The sequence below is a fragment of the Dipodomys ordii genome, unplaced genomic scaffold (genome assembly GCF_000151885.1).
Source record: "Dipodomys ordii isolate 6190 unplaced genomic scaffold, Dord_2.0 Scaffold120, whole genome shotgun sequence".
Classification (NCBI taxonomy): Eukaryota; Metazoa; Chordata; class Mammalia; order Rodentia; family Heteromyidae; genus Dipodomys; species Dipodomys ordii.
The window spans coordinates 377,200-396,363 of NW_012267336.1; the positions used below are offsets into that span (position 1 = coordinate 377,200).

Sequence of the window (19,164 nt, forward strand, 5' to 3'; positions counted from 1 at the left end):
CACACACACACACACACACACACACACACACACACACACACACACACACACACCCTGCTCATAGGGCTGTAAAAGGAAGGCAACTGTGGGCTGAAAAGAACTGTCCTAATCACTTCAATATAAGGGAGTTTCAGCTTCTCAGCTCTCAGAACTGTGAAGACAATCTGAGGGTAAAGGAGTTAACTGTATATTTAAAACAGGAAATTTTTATTTTCACTCTGGTCCCAGATTTGTCTTCCTGATATCAAGCAATGATTTTTTAAAATTCATGTTGAACATAAATACAGCACACATTGTCTTAAGCAAAATTTATCTTAGTACTAATTGGACTGTGTTTTCTGAATGAATTTAATTCATTTTGTTCCTTTCAGCAACATGCAAAATATAAATATACATTTTTCCTTTGGTTCTTAATTTTCCCAAGGCTAAGATTTTAGACTAAGCTAAGGGTTGGGGTTCCGCCTCACCTGTCCCATGCCCACAAATGAAGCCAGTTCTGCATGAGTCTCTGAATTCAGGCTGGTCTTGAGTTCAACAGCTGTTTGACCATGGTTTCTCTGTTTCTCAGAAATACCTTAGTGGGAATTCTGCTGACTGGAAGGTAGGTGGAAGGTCTCCAGTGGCACCAGTGACCAAATCCAGCATTCTACTAGTTTGTTTCCTTTTTTGTTTTCCTAACTGTAGTATCATCCCTTTAAATTTCAGGGGCTAGAATTTAGCCTTTTGTTTTAGTGCACTAAATTATCATCAAAATAATAATTTTCTGGGTTACTCTGACTTAGACTCTCTGTAAGAAGATATGTAAAGCCTTTTCACTTAGGGTAAAGAAAATGAAGTCTCACATTATGCAGATATGTCTAGATAATCTTCTACTTTGGGCCTGGTTAAACAAAGAATAATATTCACTTAAAAATTATTTGTATTTTTCTAGGAGGAAATGAGATGTGGTAAGTATGTATCGTTTTATAATCTCCCCAAGGGTATAAGCTTTATTCTTGTTTTATTCATGCAGATATTAAATGATAAGAACTGACAAAATACCTTCGCTTTACAATTTAAATTCCCAGAGAAAAGACTTTTTTCCCAAAAAGGAGAGGATTTCCACAATAGATATACAATGTAATCATCAAACCTCTGAGTTTATAAAGGTTGATTTATTTACATATCAGGACTGTCTCTAGCTGTGATGGATTAAATAGTAGCCTGCATTGTTCATGGTAGGAAATCCAGAAATATTTCTCACCAAAATGAAGTTTATCACTCACTTCTTATTTCTTTCATTTGTTACGATTCCCCTTTTCTGTCTTTTAAAAACACTACACAAAAGGCAGTAAACAATCGTTACTAACCATTTGGTATAGATTCTTCCTTTTCCATTTTTTTTATTAGAGCAGTTTTGTTGTGATATAATTCCCACACCCCAAATTTTACCTTTTAAAGTACACAGTTTCATCGGCTGTCCTGACACCTCTTTTATGACCGCAAATCCCCCCCTCACCTGCCTCCTCTCTTCAGACTATATTCTCTCCTCTGCTACCCCAACTCTTCTCATGTACAGAGGAGTTTCACAGGAAATGCTTCCAAGCCTCCATCTTACCCCGGAAGCTTCCCTCACTAAGAGCTTCCCAATGTCTCTCACAGCTGATTCCACAGATCTCTCTTGTAGGTTTTGGCCATCTTCTTGCCTGACTCACTGGCATTACAGCCCAGGCAGCTCTGAGGTTGAGCACTTGCCTCTGATTGTTTGCCACAAACACCCAGAGGATAGGATGCCCCACACAGAGTGGGCATTGAGTTAGGCCACAATTAGGCACCCTAGGTGGAGCTGTTCCACAGGGATTCCAGAAAGGTCAGAGAAGGACAATGCCTTGGGACCAGGGACATTTGAGGAGCTCCAAACATGTACTCACCCATCTTAAGATGGCTAGGCCGCGGGTTTCCACAGCTCCTGTGGCCTACCGTGTTTCAAGGCCACCATGGAGCTGGGGAAGGGGGCTGGGCATGTGCACGTGGAAATACCAGGACACTGTTCACATTGAATTTCAGCTGATTTTCTTAAATAAGCAGCTCTTGGATTGTTGGACACCTTTGGGTAAGTCTTAGGGTGATTTTCTTAAATAAGCAGCTCTTGGATTGTTGGGCACCTTTGGGTAAGTCTTAGGGTGATTTTCTTAAATAAGTAGCTCTTGGATTGTTGGACACCTTTGGGTAAGTCTTAGGGTGCTTTGGAAAAGGTAATTTTGATGATTTTTTTTTGTCATTAATGCCACTGTTCTTATGAAGCAAAGGATTTCCACCGCCATTCCTCTTCCTTTACTTTCAGTTTGCCTGGGGCCTGGTGAACAGCAAATGCAAGAAAGACCTCCAGAGAAAGGAGCTGGAGACAATTGCTTGTCCACATCCCTGTGCAGTTTGTGTTTTCTTTTGTTTCGGTTGTGTGTGTGTGTGTAGCCCACTTTCCTTTTATGTAACACAGTTTTCTGGGAGGCTGTTCATCTGGTTTTCCATTTATAGCCAATGACAGTAGGGGGTGCTCATATTAGGGGCAGATATGCAGAGACATCCCTCAGCATAAAGAAAGATTCACACATTTAAAAAAAAGCAGACGTAATGACTAGTGGGTGCCAGTGGAACATGCTCCTGGACTCCCTTTGCTAGCTCTGTCTTTTAAAATGAAAGTGTTCATGAGCTCGTGTTCTTTTGCTTTCCAAGACAGATAATGCCTAATGTGTTTTAGAAAATTTCACATAAAGAATGAAAAGGTTTAAGGTCTACTTTTTAAAGTTATAGACTTCATTTACCTAGAACAGTTATGGCTAAGAAACACCCTATATTCTAATGACATTGCCAATGAGACATTTCTGTTTTATTGATGAAACATTCTGTGGAGGAAAAAGATTCTGTCATCATCCACCTAAATGCATCTTGGTGAGTCCAGTGTCTTGCAGGCTGAGAAATTTCAACAGTATGTTGTCTCCATGCCAAAATACATGAAGAAAAATCACCACGCTTCTCAAAAGTCGAAGTTGAATCACAGCCTTGATACTTTTTGCCTCCTCCCTGTATTAAGCCCTGTAATTTTGCATACCTACTTGCAGAGGAAAAAAAAACATGCATTGATTTGTTGCTGAAGATGTTACTGTTAGTTTGCTCTTATGTAAGATTCCAAGGATATAACTGACCACTTGATAATGAGCTCTGTGCCCCACAGTGTGTTTTGACTGGACATTGTAAGAACAGGTCATTCAGCATGCAGGCATGAGAGAGTGGTTCACAGGCTCTCCATAGCAGTAGAAGAGAAAGGATCTCAGCATGGACCATGAAGAAAGATCTCGGAGGAGCCAAACTATTTACAAAGAAAAAAAAACTCACAATATGGGTGCCATTAGCTGACATCATCGTAGCTGGTTCCATGAAAACATGTTGAAGATGAAGGAGTCCCTTGTAACAAGAGAGACAGTGAAGCACCAAGAGTTTACTGTTCTCTGTAGCAGAGATGAAAGACTCAGTGTTCAAAGCCTGCATCATGTCATGTGCATCTTTAAAGGCCTATGTTACAGGTGGTGGTTTGTAAAGGCTGAGAAGGTCCAGGGCTCTTCAGACCACCAGCAGATTCTGGGCTGCCAGGCAGGCCTGAAGAACACATGGGAACCAGTAATCTTCGAGCACAAAGACATTCCAAGAAAGAAATGGGAGGAGAGTCCTAGAGGATTTTCAGTGGGTACTCAACATTAGCTGGGGAATTACACAAGATATGTAGAAGACACGGAGTGTGTATCTGGTGTTGTATAGTAGTGCTCAGAGTACATACCTGGTGCTCTATAGCAGCACATGGAGTGTACACCTGGTGTTCAAGGGATGGTTTCTCATCATCTGAGGTACCAGATGCCAGGTAGACGGCTTGCCAGATTGCAGGTGCGGCATACCCAGACCTTCTTTATGAACATATACCTTGACTCACTTTTAGTGTAATAAAATAGGAAGAAAATATTAAAGATGATCGAATTCTTTTACAGTTATCTTGTCATACCAACGAGCTGAGATTCCTAGATTAAAAGGTAAATACTAGCTAGATACTTGCATCATGAAGTATTTCAATTGTACCATCTCTGCAGTGTTGGTAAGATCACTACCGTACGAGTCATCTCATATGGATGCAGGTCACCATGTTGACATTCAGATTGTTCTCTCTCTTCCTCCAGTGTGTTGGCAGGCTACAACAGTACCATCTTTGCATACGGACAGACGGGCAGTGGTAAGACATTCACCATCACGGGTGGGGCCGAGCGCTACAGCGACAGAGGCATCATCCCAAGGACGCTATCCTACATCTTTGAGCAATTACAGAAGGTACAGAGTGAAGCTCGTTTTGCATTTGATATATTCAGCACACATTTACTGTGGCCAGGAAATGTGCTAGGACATTATATCATATTGTAACTACATGAAAAAGTATCACTGCCTAATAACTCTGGCCTTTACATTTAAGGAAAGGTTAGGATTTTGCTGGAGAAGTAGAAATTAAGGTTCTTCCTATTCACTAAAAGGCTGCTGCTACTTCAGCAAAGGCTCCGGTTCCATATCATACACACCCATGGAGCTTAAAAGAGCAGATGACACCTTTTTACCAGCTCAGACCTTATTAATAGCTGGAGTTTCTCAACAAGAAACTGTGGCAGAGCCTTTTACCACACCAGGCCTTTCTTGTAGCCATTAAAGCATTTAGAAAGGATTTTGTGGTAGCTTTTAAGAAGCCAGAGGAGTTTATCAAAGAACAAACCTTGCTATGATGAACATGATTATTATAAAGAGGAGTTCTCCAGCTGCATTAGATCTGCCATTTCTCAAGGGTTTCTATATGCCCAGTGTTTTATCACTATCTAACACATAACACAACCAACAAAGTCAGTATCCTATTCTATAGTTTGGAAAGCTGAGCCTCTGGTTAAAGATTGCCTTTTAGGTCCATAAAAAAACAGTGCATCTGTCGCTCAGTCCTGGGATTGAGCTGGTCTGTCAAACCAAACCCAGCGCATGTTGCCATACTCATGTACTGTCTTGACAGCTCAGGCTCGCTCTATTTTCTTGGTTGTCTTTAAACAAATGCTCTCAGATGAGGCACTTGACCTTGTGGAAGCAGGGACTTTTCAGCATCTCTTCTAGCTCCAGCAATTCCTGGGTTGCACATATTCTTTATAACAAATGTCCTAACTAGGTCATTTAACGAAAAAAGTCACTCCAAAAAGTCCTCTTTCTGTAGGTTATTTGCATTTTGAGTTGCAAAGATGAGAAGAAATCGCTGAGATCTGCATAATTCTAATTGCCATCCATAAAGTAGCAATTATCCATTAGTTCAGCTCATCTCTCGCCAGCTCAAGCGTGCCAGCTCTGCAAGCCAGAGAATGTGGAAGGGAAAGGGGCGCGGATGACGGAGGGTCCGTGGCCAAAGCTCTTCTTTTCAGTTGCTCATTTATTTCTGACGTTACCTGTTCGACTCTCACATTTCACAAAGTCGGAATATAATTTGGGGTAGTTTTTATTGCTGTGGCCTACTAGGAAAGCCTGTGGTCTTGGGACTATCAATGGAGTTGGTGTAGACTGACCTGGCCTGCATCTTCTGGATGTGCTGGGAGAGGCCAGAAGGGGCAGATGCACAGTGCACGACAGTGCATGACTGTTATTACCACAGCCGTGTGTACTCATACACGTGCATGTGCCAAAGTGATCCCCGACCACTTTCAGATAAGCCTTTGAAACTCTCAGAACAAATGAAGCCAACTTCTCTAATTCAGTTGAACTTCTTAACGTAGAGCTCTGGACATGGAAATATCTCCCAAGAACTTCTCACCCATGAGGTTCATTGTTAGATTTCCCATATGGAGTAGTCCCAAGTAACCCCCTGGAGAAAAATGATTGGCAATGTACAGCTGAAGTAACCTGTGAAAGGACCTAGAACATCCTAGAACACAGTGTATTTACAGACTTATTGTCAGTCATGAGCTTTTTCACTCAAGGCTAGCGCTCTACCACTTTGAGCTACAGAGCTACTTCCACTTTTCTCCTGAGTGGCTGAGATTACAGGCATGAGCCACCAGTGCCCAGCCAGCCTGCTTATTTTAACTGCATTGGACAGTCACTGGAGCTCTCTTCAAGACAACATTTGACTTGTGCAAAGCCTTTAATTCAAGGTAAATTAAGAGCCCAGTGCCGATGGGTCCTGAAATGCCTGTGAGGGCGAGAAGAGCAAATTGTCACTGCTTTCTTAAGAGAAGAGAATTGATCACATTCATTTTAGAAGTCACTGCTCATTATTTTTTGAGTATTGTGAGGTTCACACTTGCTTGGGGAGCAAAAGAGAAAAATGTCTGCAGGAAACATGTGTGTTACATTACAGTCTGGCAAGCAAGGAAAGGTAGCTTTGTTCTGTGGATTTTGAATGTGTATGCCAGTAAAAGTCCAGAAAAACCCAGGCTAGAGGAGCCAGAGGCCTTACCCCTCTCATCTCAAGAAGAAGACCTGATGTTTTCTCCACTCCTTGTAGTTTATTCTAGTTCCTGGAAGAAGGTTACTCGACTGCAGACTGACATATAAGTTGGCTGCTCTTTCTGTTGTTCTCTTTCTGTCCTTTGGGGTTCGCATACTTCATCCTCCACTTGGAGTCTTGTAGACTTAGTAATTAAAAACACCACCAACAGCAATAATAATAGCAGCAGGAGCAACAGTGGCTCACTGGCACCTGTTGTAGGCCACACACCTCGGGTAAGATTTCAAATGCAGGGCCTCATTTCTCTGTCACAGTAATTCTGCGAGATCTGGATTATTACTCCCTGGTGTGTGCTCACAGTGAAGAACTGAATGAAGATCATGTGCTGGACCACACAGTAGAAATATTCAGTGTCCAAACACAAGTTTGTCTGATGCTAAGAAGAGCTCAGAAACTGTTTGCTGAAGTGGCAAACCGTAATTTCTGGGGACTAGTTCAGATATGTTCAGGTAACTGTTAGAACTACATGGGCTTCAGGACATAGAGTCCTAGGGAAGGGAACCTGAGATTCTTGAGCCCCGAAAGCTTTCAGGGAAGAGTGGAGTGTGGTCATCAACCACGGCACAGATTTCCCTGGAATGTTCCGTGGCGTGTGTGTGGGGGAGACACTGAATTATACCAACAGCCACACAGAATCTGTCCTGTGTTCACTGTCTCTGATACCTGTACTAAAGCGAGCTGCAAGCCAGAGCCGTGTAGATCTGATGAAATCACGAAGAGCCCTCCCAGCAGTAGCATTTCCAGGGCTGGGCTGAGCATCTGTGCTCATCTTCACAGAACACCACCACATGGAGGTTCAGCCACAGCTTGAATGCTCAGGGTAGTCACATGTGAGCAAAGAATTGCCTCCATTTTCATTCCACATTGTTTTTATGAAGGCACTGTCATCTGTATTGGTATAGTCTGAGCCATTTGAGGACCAAAGAATAATTCATTTTCAACTAAAAAGACATAGGAGTTTATTCATTTCTTACTTTAATGGGTATGAAAACTGAGGCCTAAGCATGAAAACTAGGCCTCGACTGGACAAGGTGTTTAGTTTTTGGAAGTTCTGGGGTTTGAACTCATAGCATTATGCTTGCCAGGAAGATGCTCTAGACTCCTGAATCATACTTCCTGCTGGATTTTAGCTTTTGATTTTCAAGCCACCCTCCTCTTCCTGGTTTCCATGACTTGGTCCTCTCTCCTTCTAAATGGATTGTGTTGTCTGTGAGTGGAGGTCAGTAAGGACTGTTCGCGGTCATTATCTCCTCCCATGCCTGCCAGCCTTCTGGCCGGAAGACTTGAATGTGTTCTGCCTTTGTGCATAGCATGATAACATTTTCAGAAATAGAAGTGGTGGTATTTGGGTAGGAACAAAAAGACACTATTATAGGATGTTTTGTGTAGAAAACTGAACTTGGAGCTTTCTGAAGAGCTGAAAGAGAATACCTGCTATGTTGCACCTTGCAGAGATCAGGTCCCTTTTGTCTGTTAGCAGAAGTGAGAGTAAGAATGATAACTTTGACTTTTAGACTCATCTGCTTGAAGCCCATCTCATCTCAGCCTTGAGAAGAGCATATACCTTTTATCTAACCAGGAGCTGAGTATTCCCTGACTCTCCCCCTTGGGACAAAACCAAAGTAAAAATAAATAAATAAAAGAGTAAACAAAAGATAGGCAGTGAACTCTTGTCTGATGGAGCAAAGCCAATTTTTTTGTCTCTTGGAACTTACTTTCATTATTTTCTATTTATGTCATCAGAAAAGTATTTTTTATTAGAAAAGTAAAAAAAGGAATTATGATTGAAGATGGAAACTATTTTGCTACTGAAATTTTGGAACCAAAGTAATGATCTACTTTCTTTTACAAATACTCTATTCACAGAATGTAAGTTTGTTTTTCTCTAACTTTTTTTGGGGGGGTCTGGAAAGTAAAAGATGGTGTGTTATACAGTTCTGCAACCAAGTTGGCTCATTGTAAGTGTCTATTGACATTTTATGTATAATGTGGAACCAATAAAAAAAATAACAGACTGAAGTTACTTGTAATCGTGGGTGTTGGCCATTAAAAAAAAAAGCTTCATGCATATGGTAATGGCAACTTGAAAGTGTCACGAACTGAAAATGTAAACCATATAAAAGTCAAGAGGAAAGGAGAGAATCTATGAAGACATTGCATGGATAAGCGTGTTCGTCTTTCTCTAAAAGCAGAATTGTTATTTATAGTCATTAAATAATCTCTCTCTCTCTCTTTTCTAATCAGGACAGCAGCAAAATATACACAACACACATTTCCTACTTGGAAATCTACAATGAGTGTGGTTACGATCTATTGGATCCAAGACATGAAGCCTCCAGATTGGAAGACCTGCCGTGAGTAGCCCCACAACAAAGAATGGGGGGAAATTGCTTTCAGATGTTTCCCCTTCAATTGTTTTCTCTGAAACACTGTATGTTTCTGTTCTCAATCATAATTAGCAAAATCCTGGATAACAGAATTTCTCTGTAAAATATAGTGGTTATTTTTTTCTGTTATGTCAAATGGACAGTAGTGAGAGAAACTAAAATTTTTTTGAACCCCTTTCTTGGGGGAAAATGTCCTTTGGAGTTGGCATAAGTACAGCAAGAGGACTCTGAGAACATTCTGAGTACATTGACCATTGATGAGATAGGACACTGTTACTCTACCCCTCTTCACAAACCCCAGGAATTCCTCTAATTGTGGCCTTTCTCTGGAGAAAAGTATGTCAATTAGAGTTTGAGAATATGAATGAGGAGAGAAATTGAAAATTTGCCCAAATCCTTCCCTTCTGTCATTAGCATCAACACTCATAATCATTTCCGATTATCACTCAGCTGGATTGTTATTAATCAGTTAGATTGACACTGAAATAGAAGTAGTCCTCAAAGCTTATCTTCTAAGGGAGTAAGCCACTCTGCCCTCATTTATTAACATTTCTCACTGCTTGTTTTTGTATCTGCCTCAATTAGACATATTAATTGGTAAGATCTTCATATATCAAAAGTTGCCTATGGCCAAGAAAAAAAAGGTTTTTTAATATCCTTATTAACTATTCTGCAATCATTGAGAAAAAAATTATATCAATCCTCTGTAAGAAAGGTCAACAATAAAAAGAAAGATCAACAACCAGTTATTTTAATTTGCAAAAGATAAGAAGAAATAATTTCTAATCTTTGTACTCTATATTTTTCCCATTAGTGTTGGCTGAGTTTTTGCATATCATTTCTTTTATGCTTACAACATTTGTGAGAGCAAGTTGGGAAATGAAATTGTTATTTTGGATTCTAAATACTTGCAGAAGAATAAAGAGGAAGGAAAGGGCTCCCAGGGAAGATAATGACTTTAAAACCTGTTAGAATAAACATTATGGAGGATGGAAAAAGTTCTTCCACAAGAAGGATGTGATATGAGACACGGGTATGTGCCTGAGAAGGCTGTGTGTTGAGGATGCTGTAGTCCCAATATCCCACTGCAATGCCCGTGTGGAGACCTCGTCACCAATGTGACCTATCAGGAGCTGGGGCCCGTGGGATGTGAAATGTGATTGGCTCATGAAGGTGGAGCCTCCCTAAGTAGAGTCAGTGCCCAAGGGAATTCGTTTGTGCCTTCCATCACGTAGAGGATGCCAGGAGAAATCAGAGTCTGCAATCTGAAAGGTGGCTGTCACAGATCTGACCTGGCTGTACTGGTGCCCTGATCTTGCCAGCTTCAAGAGCGTATGAGAGACACATTTCTAGCCTTTTGTTTGTTTGTTTAATCACACGCCAAGGTTATATTTTGTTACAGCCCACTGGCCTGAAACAAGGCTCATTGGAAAAACCCAATGGAGGCCTTTTCTGGAAGGACTTGAATGACAGACTTTTTGTGTGAGATTGGTCTTTATTCTAACTACTTCTTAATTAGCTTTCTAGCTCCAATCTGTCCTACATATCTCTAGACTAAATCTTGTTTGTAATTGCTTTCTGTGAGTCCCTCCTAAACTCAACAGCCTGAAGACTAACTCTAACCCAGGTAGAAGAGTTTGGCTCAGACTAGCATGGAGAGGGAGAAAAGAACCCAAGAAATATGGAAAGAAGCAAACCTTGGATTTGGTTGAATTTGAAAAGAAAGCTGAATCGGGGAAGATGGGATTCTCCTCACTGTGCTGATTGAGGAGACTTTCCCAGAGTTGCACAACTAATTGGTTAGCAGTAGAGTAAGCATTAAAATCTCTATATTTGCACTTCTATGTTAGCACAGCAAAAGAGACGTCACAATTTTTACACTGAGGCTGTGAATATTAAGAAGTTAGTTTAAAAGGTCAGAAACCTTGAGTGGATGACGATGATGATGGTGATGATGATGGTGGTGATGATGATGATGATGATGATGATGATGATGACGACTTGCATATAACTTCGGTGCCTATGAACATCATGCTGATGTTTATATGGATACTAAATTTCTCAGAGGTACAATTACACAGTTTGGTAATGACCCCATTGCCTATTTCAGGGTAAATCTTTAATAATTTTTAAAATTATCTATTAAACTGATGCTTTGAAAATGAGAGAGGACAGGCTGGGAAGGTGGCTCAGTGGTAGACCGCTTGCCTTGCATGCCTGAGTGCCTGGGTTCGATTCCTCAGCACCACATAAGCAAAAAGAAAAAAGCTGGAAGTGGCGCTGTGGCTCAAGTGGTAGAGCGCTAGCCTTGAGCTGAAGAGCTGAGAGACAGCGCCCAGGCCCAGAGTTCAGGCCCCACGACCGGACCTCCCCCCCCCCCAAAAAAAAGAAAAGAAAAGAAAATGAGAGAGGAGAGGGAGAAGAACAGGGGCTGAGTTCTATTCATCTGAATCTAACTGGCATGATTAGATCCTGCATAACTATGGGCAGAAGGGAGGAGGAAAAAAGCCATTGGACTTGTAACATAAAGAGTACTTGATTGATAGTCAGGAAATTTAGATTCCAGTCTCGGCTATAATCTTTGATAAATGCTTTCATTTCTCTGTGTTTTTCTCTGTCTATAAAAGACAAGCATTGGATTAAATAATACTTAGTGGCCTTCCAGCCTCCAACGTCTGGAGTTAAAAGTATTAGTGATCTTCACAGGGAAAGACTTATTTGGTGACTTTTCTTTGCTTAAAAAATGAAAATCAGAAGGAATTCAGATACTTCCTGACGTTCCACTCTTGGAAAAGAACAGGGACAGCGCCTTAATTCACTCTGTGTTCTCAGCGTGCTTGCTACTTAGTAGATATTCTTGGTGTTCATCTCTAAAAATGTGACTAGCTTTTCTTCTCACACCGCACAACACACACACACACACACACACACACACACACACACACACACACACACACTGTCTGATGGATATTCTTTTTTTATTGTGAAAATACTGTATAGAGGAGTTACAATTACATGGGCAAGATAATGAGTACATTTCTTATCAAGCATTGTAGCCTTCTCCTTTGTTTCCCCTTCCCATCCCATCCTCCCCCCGCCTCCCCACTCAACCCTCCTACCCCCATGGATGTTCTTATATTTTGAACTGTAATTCCATGATAGGCAATCCCATTAAAATAAAAATATATTAATAAATGGGATTCTCACATCTATGACTATCACTAATTTACTTCAGATATATTTTACACTTTGAAATCCCAGAGCATCTCAAAACTTGTAGAGTCCTCTGGTCTGGGGAAAATGGGATTTGACTGCTGTTGAGTCTGCTAGGTTTTAGGGAGTGGGTAGAATGATTTTCCTTTTACTAAGATGATAAAGAATGAAATGAAATGTGACTTTTGCTGTTCCCGGATTGGATTAAGAGCATGCTCTGTTAATCTGATTTCACACAGTCTAGATCTGGGACAAGCTCTAACTCCAAAATCCTATCTCGCTAGTTCATTGATTTCATTGTTAGGAGCTAGAGTGTCCCAAACCCTCTGAATGCTTTGCAAAAATAGTTGACAAAGTATCTTTTGGCTTCTCTTCCCTAGCAACCATTCATTAAAGGGATAACAGCAGTATACACATTTGATTCCTTTTGCATTTCAATAACAGTTTAACAGTGGGAAATTGCAGTATTCTTATACTGGACCTAGTTGTATAAAATTAAGTGCAAGGTCATTTCAGTGTTGGATGGTAACAGTCATCAGCAACAGCTTCTTTTCCATTGTTTGATGTAGCTTCCTCAAATATTACCTTCAGGACATTTTGTCTTTTCTTTTTCTCTTCCATCTTAATGGGTTTTTCCCTTTCTCTTGTTTTAGATGTTTTGTTCATACACTGCATATGGATGTTGTATATATAAGGTCAGACTAAAGTCCATTGCTTCTTTGCAAATGTTGCTGTATCATTGAGTAAATGTGGGAAATACTGATGTAGAAATTAGCAATCAAAATAATTAGCCCAAATCCTGCCAAGATGAAATGTATAATTGAATTATCTTATAGCTATTACAGAAACTGAATTCATAATTTAAAAGCTCTCCAAGAAAAAATTTCCAGGCCAGGATAGTTTAAGAGAATTCTACCAGACCTTTGCAAACTGTTTTACATGATCTTTTTCAAGAAATAGAAAAGAAAATACTTAGTAAGTCATTCTATGAAGATAGCATAGCCCTGATACCAAAACCAGACCAAAAGTACCCCAAATGTATCTAAGACAGTAACAACAAATGTACTACAGACTAATAGTAGGCCCATACATTCTCAAAAAGGCCAGACATCCGTAATCCTAACTACTCAAGAGACTGAGACCTGAGGATAGTGCTTTGGCTAATCCCAGAAGAAAAGTCCTGAAGACTATCTCCAGTTAGCTAGCCAAAAGCTTGACTGGAGGTATGGCTCAAGTGGTAGAGCACCAGCAAGAGCATGAGTTCAAATGCATATGTGCACACATTTTTAGCAGACATTGCCAGTTGGATACAAAAATGCAAAAATCAAGTATATATCACAACCAAATTGGACTTATTACAGATTGCAAAGCTAAGTCAATATTTAAAAAAATCCATCAGTGTCGTCTCTACGTCTACAGGCCCAAGAAGAAAATTGTATTAAGTTTGGGGAAAGAGGAGTTGACATTCATTCATGATAGAAACCTCAATGAGGATAGAGGAGCATGGTCTCAACTTGTTAAAGAGCATCTGCAAACGTGTACTGCTGATGTCCCATGTAACTGTGTCGCTAAGAGCAGGAGCAAGGCAAGAATGTCCACTTGTGCCATTCCTATTCAACAGAGACTGGAAATACTTGCCATTGCAATAAAGTAAGAACAGGAAATAAGGCATATATGTCAGGATGAAAGAAGGAAAACCACCTGCTCACTCACCCAGGAAGGGAAGATCAGTTACCACTGAACTTTGATTGTGTTCAATCCAATTACTGTGTCATAAAAATAGCAAGCTTCCTGTGTGTGTGTTTGTGTGTGGCCAGCACCAGTTATCCTCGAACAGATGATTAAATATAGATGTCAGTATCCTTGAATGTGTCCCAATGTGCAGTGCCTGGCTACTTTGACATCTCCTTCTATGGAGTGCTCACCATTCAGACTTAACAGACACAGTCAAATACTGTTAGGTTGAGTCTTGCTTGCCTTCCTTCAATCATCGTTGTATGACTGCAGTGGAGGCAGAGTATGGTTTTTGTTTTGTTGTTTGGGGTTTTTTTTCCTTCCTGTTCCCCCTCCCCTATTTGTAAAGGTGTATAGCTGATGTTCATTAAGAGAGTAAGGACTTAGAACTGTGTCACTCGGGCTGGGAAGTTGGTTCAGTGGTAGAGTGCTTGTCTTGCATGCATAAGGCCCTGGGTTCGATTCCTCAGCACCATATAAGCAGAAAAAAATCAGGAAGTGGCACTGTGGCTCAAGTGGTAGGGCACTAGCCTTGAGCTGAAGAGCTGAACACAGTGCCCAGGCCCAGAGTTCAGCCCCCACAACCAACGGGGGGAAAAATTGTTCCACTTATGGGAGGAAACCCTATCTGAGAAAGCACATTGTTTTACATACCCTCCTTTGGGTCCTCTGCTGGAAAAGTAGAATTAAGTCTCAATAATGCCTTTTTAATTGTATCCTCCCGTGTTATAGATGTGGGACTGTACTGTTTCATACATTTGTGAGTGTAAAATACTGTGTATCTGCTTTATGATATATAGTCGTGATTGCTTTATCAGAGCTGTTTTTTTAGTGATGTTACTTAAGAATGTTTCTTTCCAGATGATGATTGAGAAGCTAAGAAAACAATGGTGCCAAGTTAAAAAAAGAAAGCCATACCTCTATGCAAATGATATAATCTGCATAGAATAGTCTAATGCATGTACATTCTTTTCTGAAAAAAAGAAGCAGAAGGAATACTTTCCATCTCATTCAGCAAGACCATCATTATCCAAATCACAGAAAGCAGTTAACATACTAGAAGAAAAAGACCACTAGAGTCCATTACAGTGTTAATGTGATTTGAAACTCCTCAGCGAAGTATCCATAAATCAAATCCAACCGTGATTAAAAGAATTTTGTACTATAACCAAGTGGGATTTATTGCACAGATGTAGGAATGATTCAGCATTCAAAAACCAATTACTGTAATCTGTTGTCCAATATACTAAAGAAGAAAACTCATAAGACCCTATCAATAAGATGAAAAAAAACCACACTAGACAGAATCCAGCATCCATTCGTGATAAATACTCTCAGCAAACTAGGAAGAGAGGGAGATTTTTCTCTACCCAATAAAGAATATCTACAAAACACATATCATTAGCATCATGCTTAATGGCAAGAAGCTACATACTGTAGAGGTACAATGGATTGGAACAGTGTGATATTAGCAAGAGAACTGACAAATACATCTGTGGAACAGAGCAATGGGCCTAGAAGTAGACCCATACAAACCCCATCTGGTCTTTGACAAAGGGGTGCTAGCACTTCAATGGAAAGGAGACTGTATTTTCCACAGATAGTAGATACTTTGTGCAATATGTGCATACATGTGAAAAAATGAGTATAAACACAGACCTTCTACCTTTAGAAAACTAAACTTGAAATAAGACATAGATATAAAAAATATGGGTTGTTTCTTTTTGTCTTTTCTTTTTCTGCTTCTGGGGATCAAACCCAGGGTGTTGCGGTTGCTAGGCAAGTACTTTGCGACTGAGCTACATCCTAGCCCCATAGCTGTGAATGTACAATATATATAAACCTTATGAACAACAGCATGGGAGATAATCTAGGTGACCTTGAATTTGACAATAAATTTTTAAATTTAACACCAAAAGCATGATCCATGAAAGAAAAAGAAAAGGATACACTGTACTGTATTGAACGTAAGTTTTTCTGTACTGTGAAGACACTGTTAAGAGACTAAAAAGTTAAGTGACAAGCTGAGAGGAATTAACTATCAGAGACCTCTGATGAAGGATTTATAACCAAACTATACAAAGAATCCTTAGAACACAACCACGAGAAAACAATTCAGTTTAACGCTGGGCAAAATCCGCCAATAGACATTTCATTAGAACCAACATACAGATTGGAAAATACATCTATGCAGAGTAAGCCAACATTATCTGTCACTAGAGAATGGCAATAAATGGGAAATCTCACTGCCAGGGTCCTTGCGGCTAGTAGAGCTCTTGTTGAGAAAAACTGGACAGTGGAGACAGGGTTTTTCTACATTATTTCCTACTGCTATAATCCATAATTATATATTAAAATAAGGTTTATATAGAGAGACATAGACACACGTGTATATTAAATCCATTCTACATTTAGTACTTTAAAATAAAAACAGAACCTCTACTTTTGAAAGTGTCTTATGTCACGTGCCATAAGAAAAACAGTCTAACTGTTGGTCTTCACTCTAGAGAAAATAGTCACCCTACTTCAGTACAATTTTAGTATTTCTAAATAAGGAAGCATCTCCCATTGACGATCCCAATGACTGTCGTAGCTATTACTGTAAAAGAATAAGTGAGCTCTAGCATCCAGTATTGGAATCCTGGCTGTGTTGTGGGCTGTTCCTGTTTTTGTTCTTGTTTTTGGTTTTGCTTTTGATCATTTGTCATCCCAAAGGAAAAAAAAATCGCCAGATGCTGAGTTTAAATCAGTACAGAAAGTGTGGCTAACGGGTTGTGGAAATTACAGGAAAGATGGATGCGTAGGCTCTGTCCCTATGGCTTACAATCTAGTCACATGAATTCACCCACAGGGTCAGCATTCACCGAGCCCCAGCTCTGTTCCAGGTATCATGCTAGGCACCTAATGTCCTAACTGAGTCTCTGCTCTTCTTGGAACTCAGGGTGGAGTCGTTAAAACTCGTATAAGACTGTACCAGGTAGAATACGAAAAACTGCATTTTACAAAACTGACAACGAATAGCAAGGACTCGAAGAGGAAAGGAATTACAAGAGTGCAGGGGATCGGAAAACACCTACAGAAGAGATGGCACGTGGCATAGTCCTTTGGTGAAGGGGCAGGACGTGGAGCAGGGCAGCGTGGCATTTGTGTGGAGACAAAGACAGGGAAACGGAAGAGCTTGGAGCTTGTTCCGTGATAGTTCATAGACCTGTCTGGAGCCCTGAGTGGGAACAGGTATGAGCAGCAAAGCGGAAATAGTGTGAAGGCAAGGACGTGAAGGCCCAGGTGCAGCCTCTGGAGATCTTTATTCAGAGTCATGCGTGAATGGCATGGCCACTCTGGAACTGGCATAGATGGACAGGAGCTAGAAAACTGTGGAAGTATGAAGGGCATCTGGTGACAATGGGAGTTAAAAAAGGAAGGCAAAGCCAGGCACCGGTGGCTCACGCCTGTCATCCTAGCTACTCAGGAGGCTGAGATCTGAGGAAGGAACACGGTTCAAAGCCAGCCCTAGCAGGAAAGTCCGTGAGACTCTTATCTCCAATGAACCACTAGAAAACTGGAAGTGGCGCTGTGGCTCAAGTGGTAGAGCACTTGCCTTGAGCTGAAGAGCTGAGCAAATGCCCAAGCCCAGATTTCAAGCCCCATGACCAACAACAACAACAAAAAAAGGAAGGCGAAAGCCAAGTGCCCATGGCTCACCCTTGCAATCCTAGCTACACAGGAAGCTGAGGACTGAGGACCAAGGTCAAAGCCAGTCTGGGCAGGAAAGTCCATGAGACTCTTATCTCCAGTAAACCACTCAGAAAAGGCCAGAAGTGATGCTGTGGCTCACCTGATAAGATCATTAGACTCAAGTGAAAAGAAGATCCAGAACAAGTCCCAGAGATTAGGAAAAATAAAAAAGGAAATCAAAGTTTGAAGATACCATAATGGAGTGGCTTAAAATGAACCGTGGAGGGCTGGGAAGGTGGCTCAGTGGTAGAGTGCTTGCCTTGCATGCCTGAGGCCCTGGGTTCACTTCCTCAGCACCACATATGCAGAAAAAGCCGGAGGTGGCTCTGTGGCTCAAGTGGTAGAGCACTAGCCTTGAGCTGAAGAGCTGAGGGACAGCGCCCAGGCCCAGTTCAAGCCCCACGACTGACAAAAAAAAAAAAAAAGGTAAATTAACTATGGAGTACAAAATCCACCTGGGAACCTGGGGAAATTGCTCAACATGCAAAATAATAGTCTCCACCTCTGGAAAATGCAGATGTATTTGAGTACACCTTCCAGCTAAATTTTAGAGCTTTTTTTCTTTTTTGGCATTAGACCCAAGCTTGCTTTGTTTGGCTCATACATTCTGTGCTTAATATTTCAAAATTTAGTGCTGGGCATGTTGAATCATGCCTATAATCCTAGTTACTAAGGAGGTCTAAGTAGGAGGATCATGGTCTGAGACTGATCCAGACCCTGTGTGGAAACAAACAAACAAAAAAAAGCTAAGAAGCAGAAGGACTAGAGCTGTGTCTCAAGTGGTAGTGAACTTGGCTAGGGTTCTGCCAGGCCGTGGGTTTCCCCTTTGCACAAAATCTTACAGCCATGTGTCTGCCCGGCCCTCGCATTTTCGCATTTTTGCATTTTGCTCTAGAAGCTGCGTCTGAGCCGTGCCCTAGCTTCTTACAGTGAGAGTGTTTCAAGCTCTGTTACCAATGGGATCATTTTTTTTGTTTGTTTCAAAGCTGGAGAAAGTAAGAACCATCCGTAAAAGTCTCTCTCCTCAAGTTGCTTTCTTCCTTGGCCCCTTCTCTCCCTCTCCCTCTAGCACATCAGTAACTATTTCCTGAGTTCTGAGTCCACCACTTGGTTCTGACTATAATTTTTATGGGCTTGAAAGAAAGCTTTATTAGCGTTTCTTATATAAACATCCTACTTCCAAGATGGAAACCCACCAAACTATTTATTTGATTCTTTTTGAATGGGCCTGTGAATAGTTTTCCCTACAAAATGTTTCTAAAATGTTTAGATTTCAAGCAAAAAAAAAAATCACTGATAGCTCTGACTTGGATATGTAAGTGGAAAAGTTCTGTTAAGTATACCCAGCCTGCTTAATGATGGGGAAGAAACAAGCTTTGTATTTTCTCTGTAAACAGAGAATCTTTTCCATTTGGCTACGTGGTAGGAATTTGTAGGCTCTTTTTAGCTTACTGGAAGACATAGGAAGAACAATAGCCAAGTTCTTACTCTCAATTAATGGAAGCCAACAATGAAAGAGCCCTCCCCACCCTGAACACGGGCTCCCCAACA

General features: G+C 40.8%; 1 protein-coding gene across 1 annotated transcript in view; it reads left to right on the forward strand.

The window, feature by feature from the left end:
- The window catches only part of Kif6 (kinesin family member 6), a 240,101-nt gene that overhangs the window by 42,642 nt on the left and 178,295 nt on the right, over window positions 1-19,164 (forward strand). Inside the window, exons 4-5 of the mRNA XM_013029563.1 lie at window positions 4,203-4,350; window positions 8,789-8,898. Coding sequence (XP_012885017.1) covers window positions 4,203-4,350; window positions 8,789-8,898 — 258 coding nt within the window. The remainder of the gene's footprint in view (window positions 1-4,202; window positions 4,351-8,788; window positions 8,899-19,164) is intronic.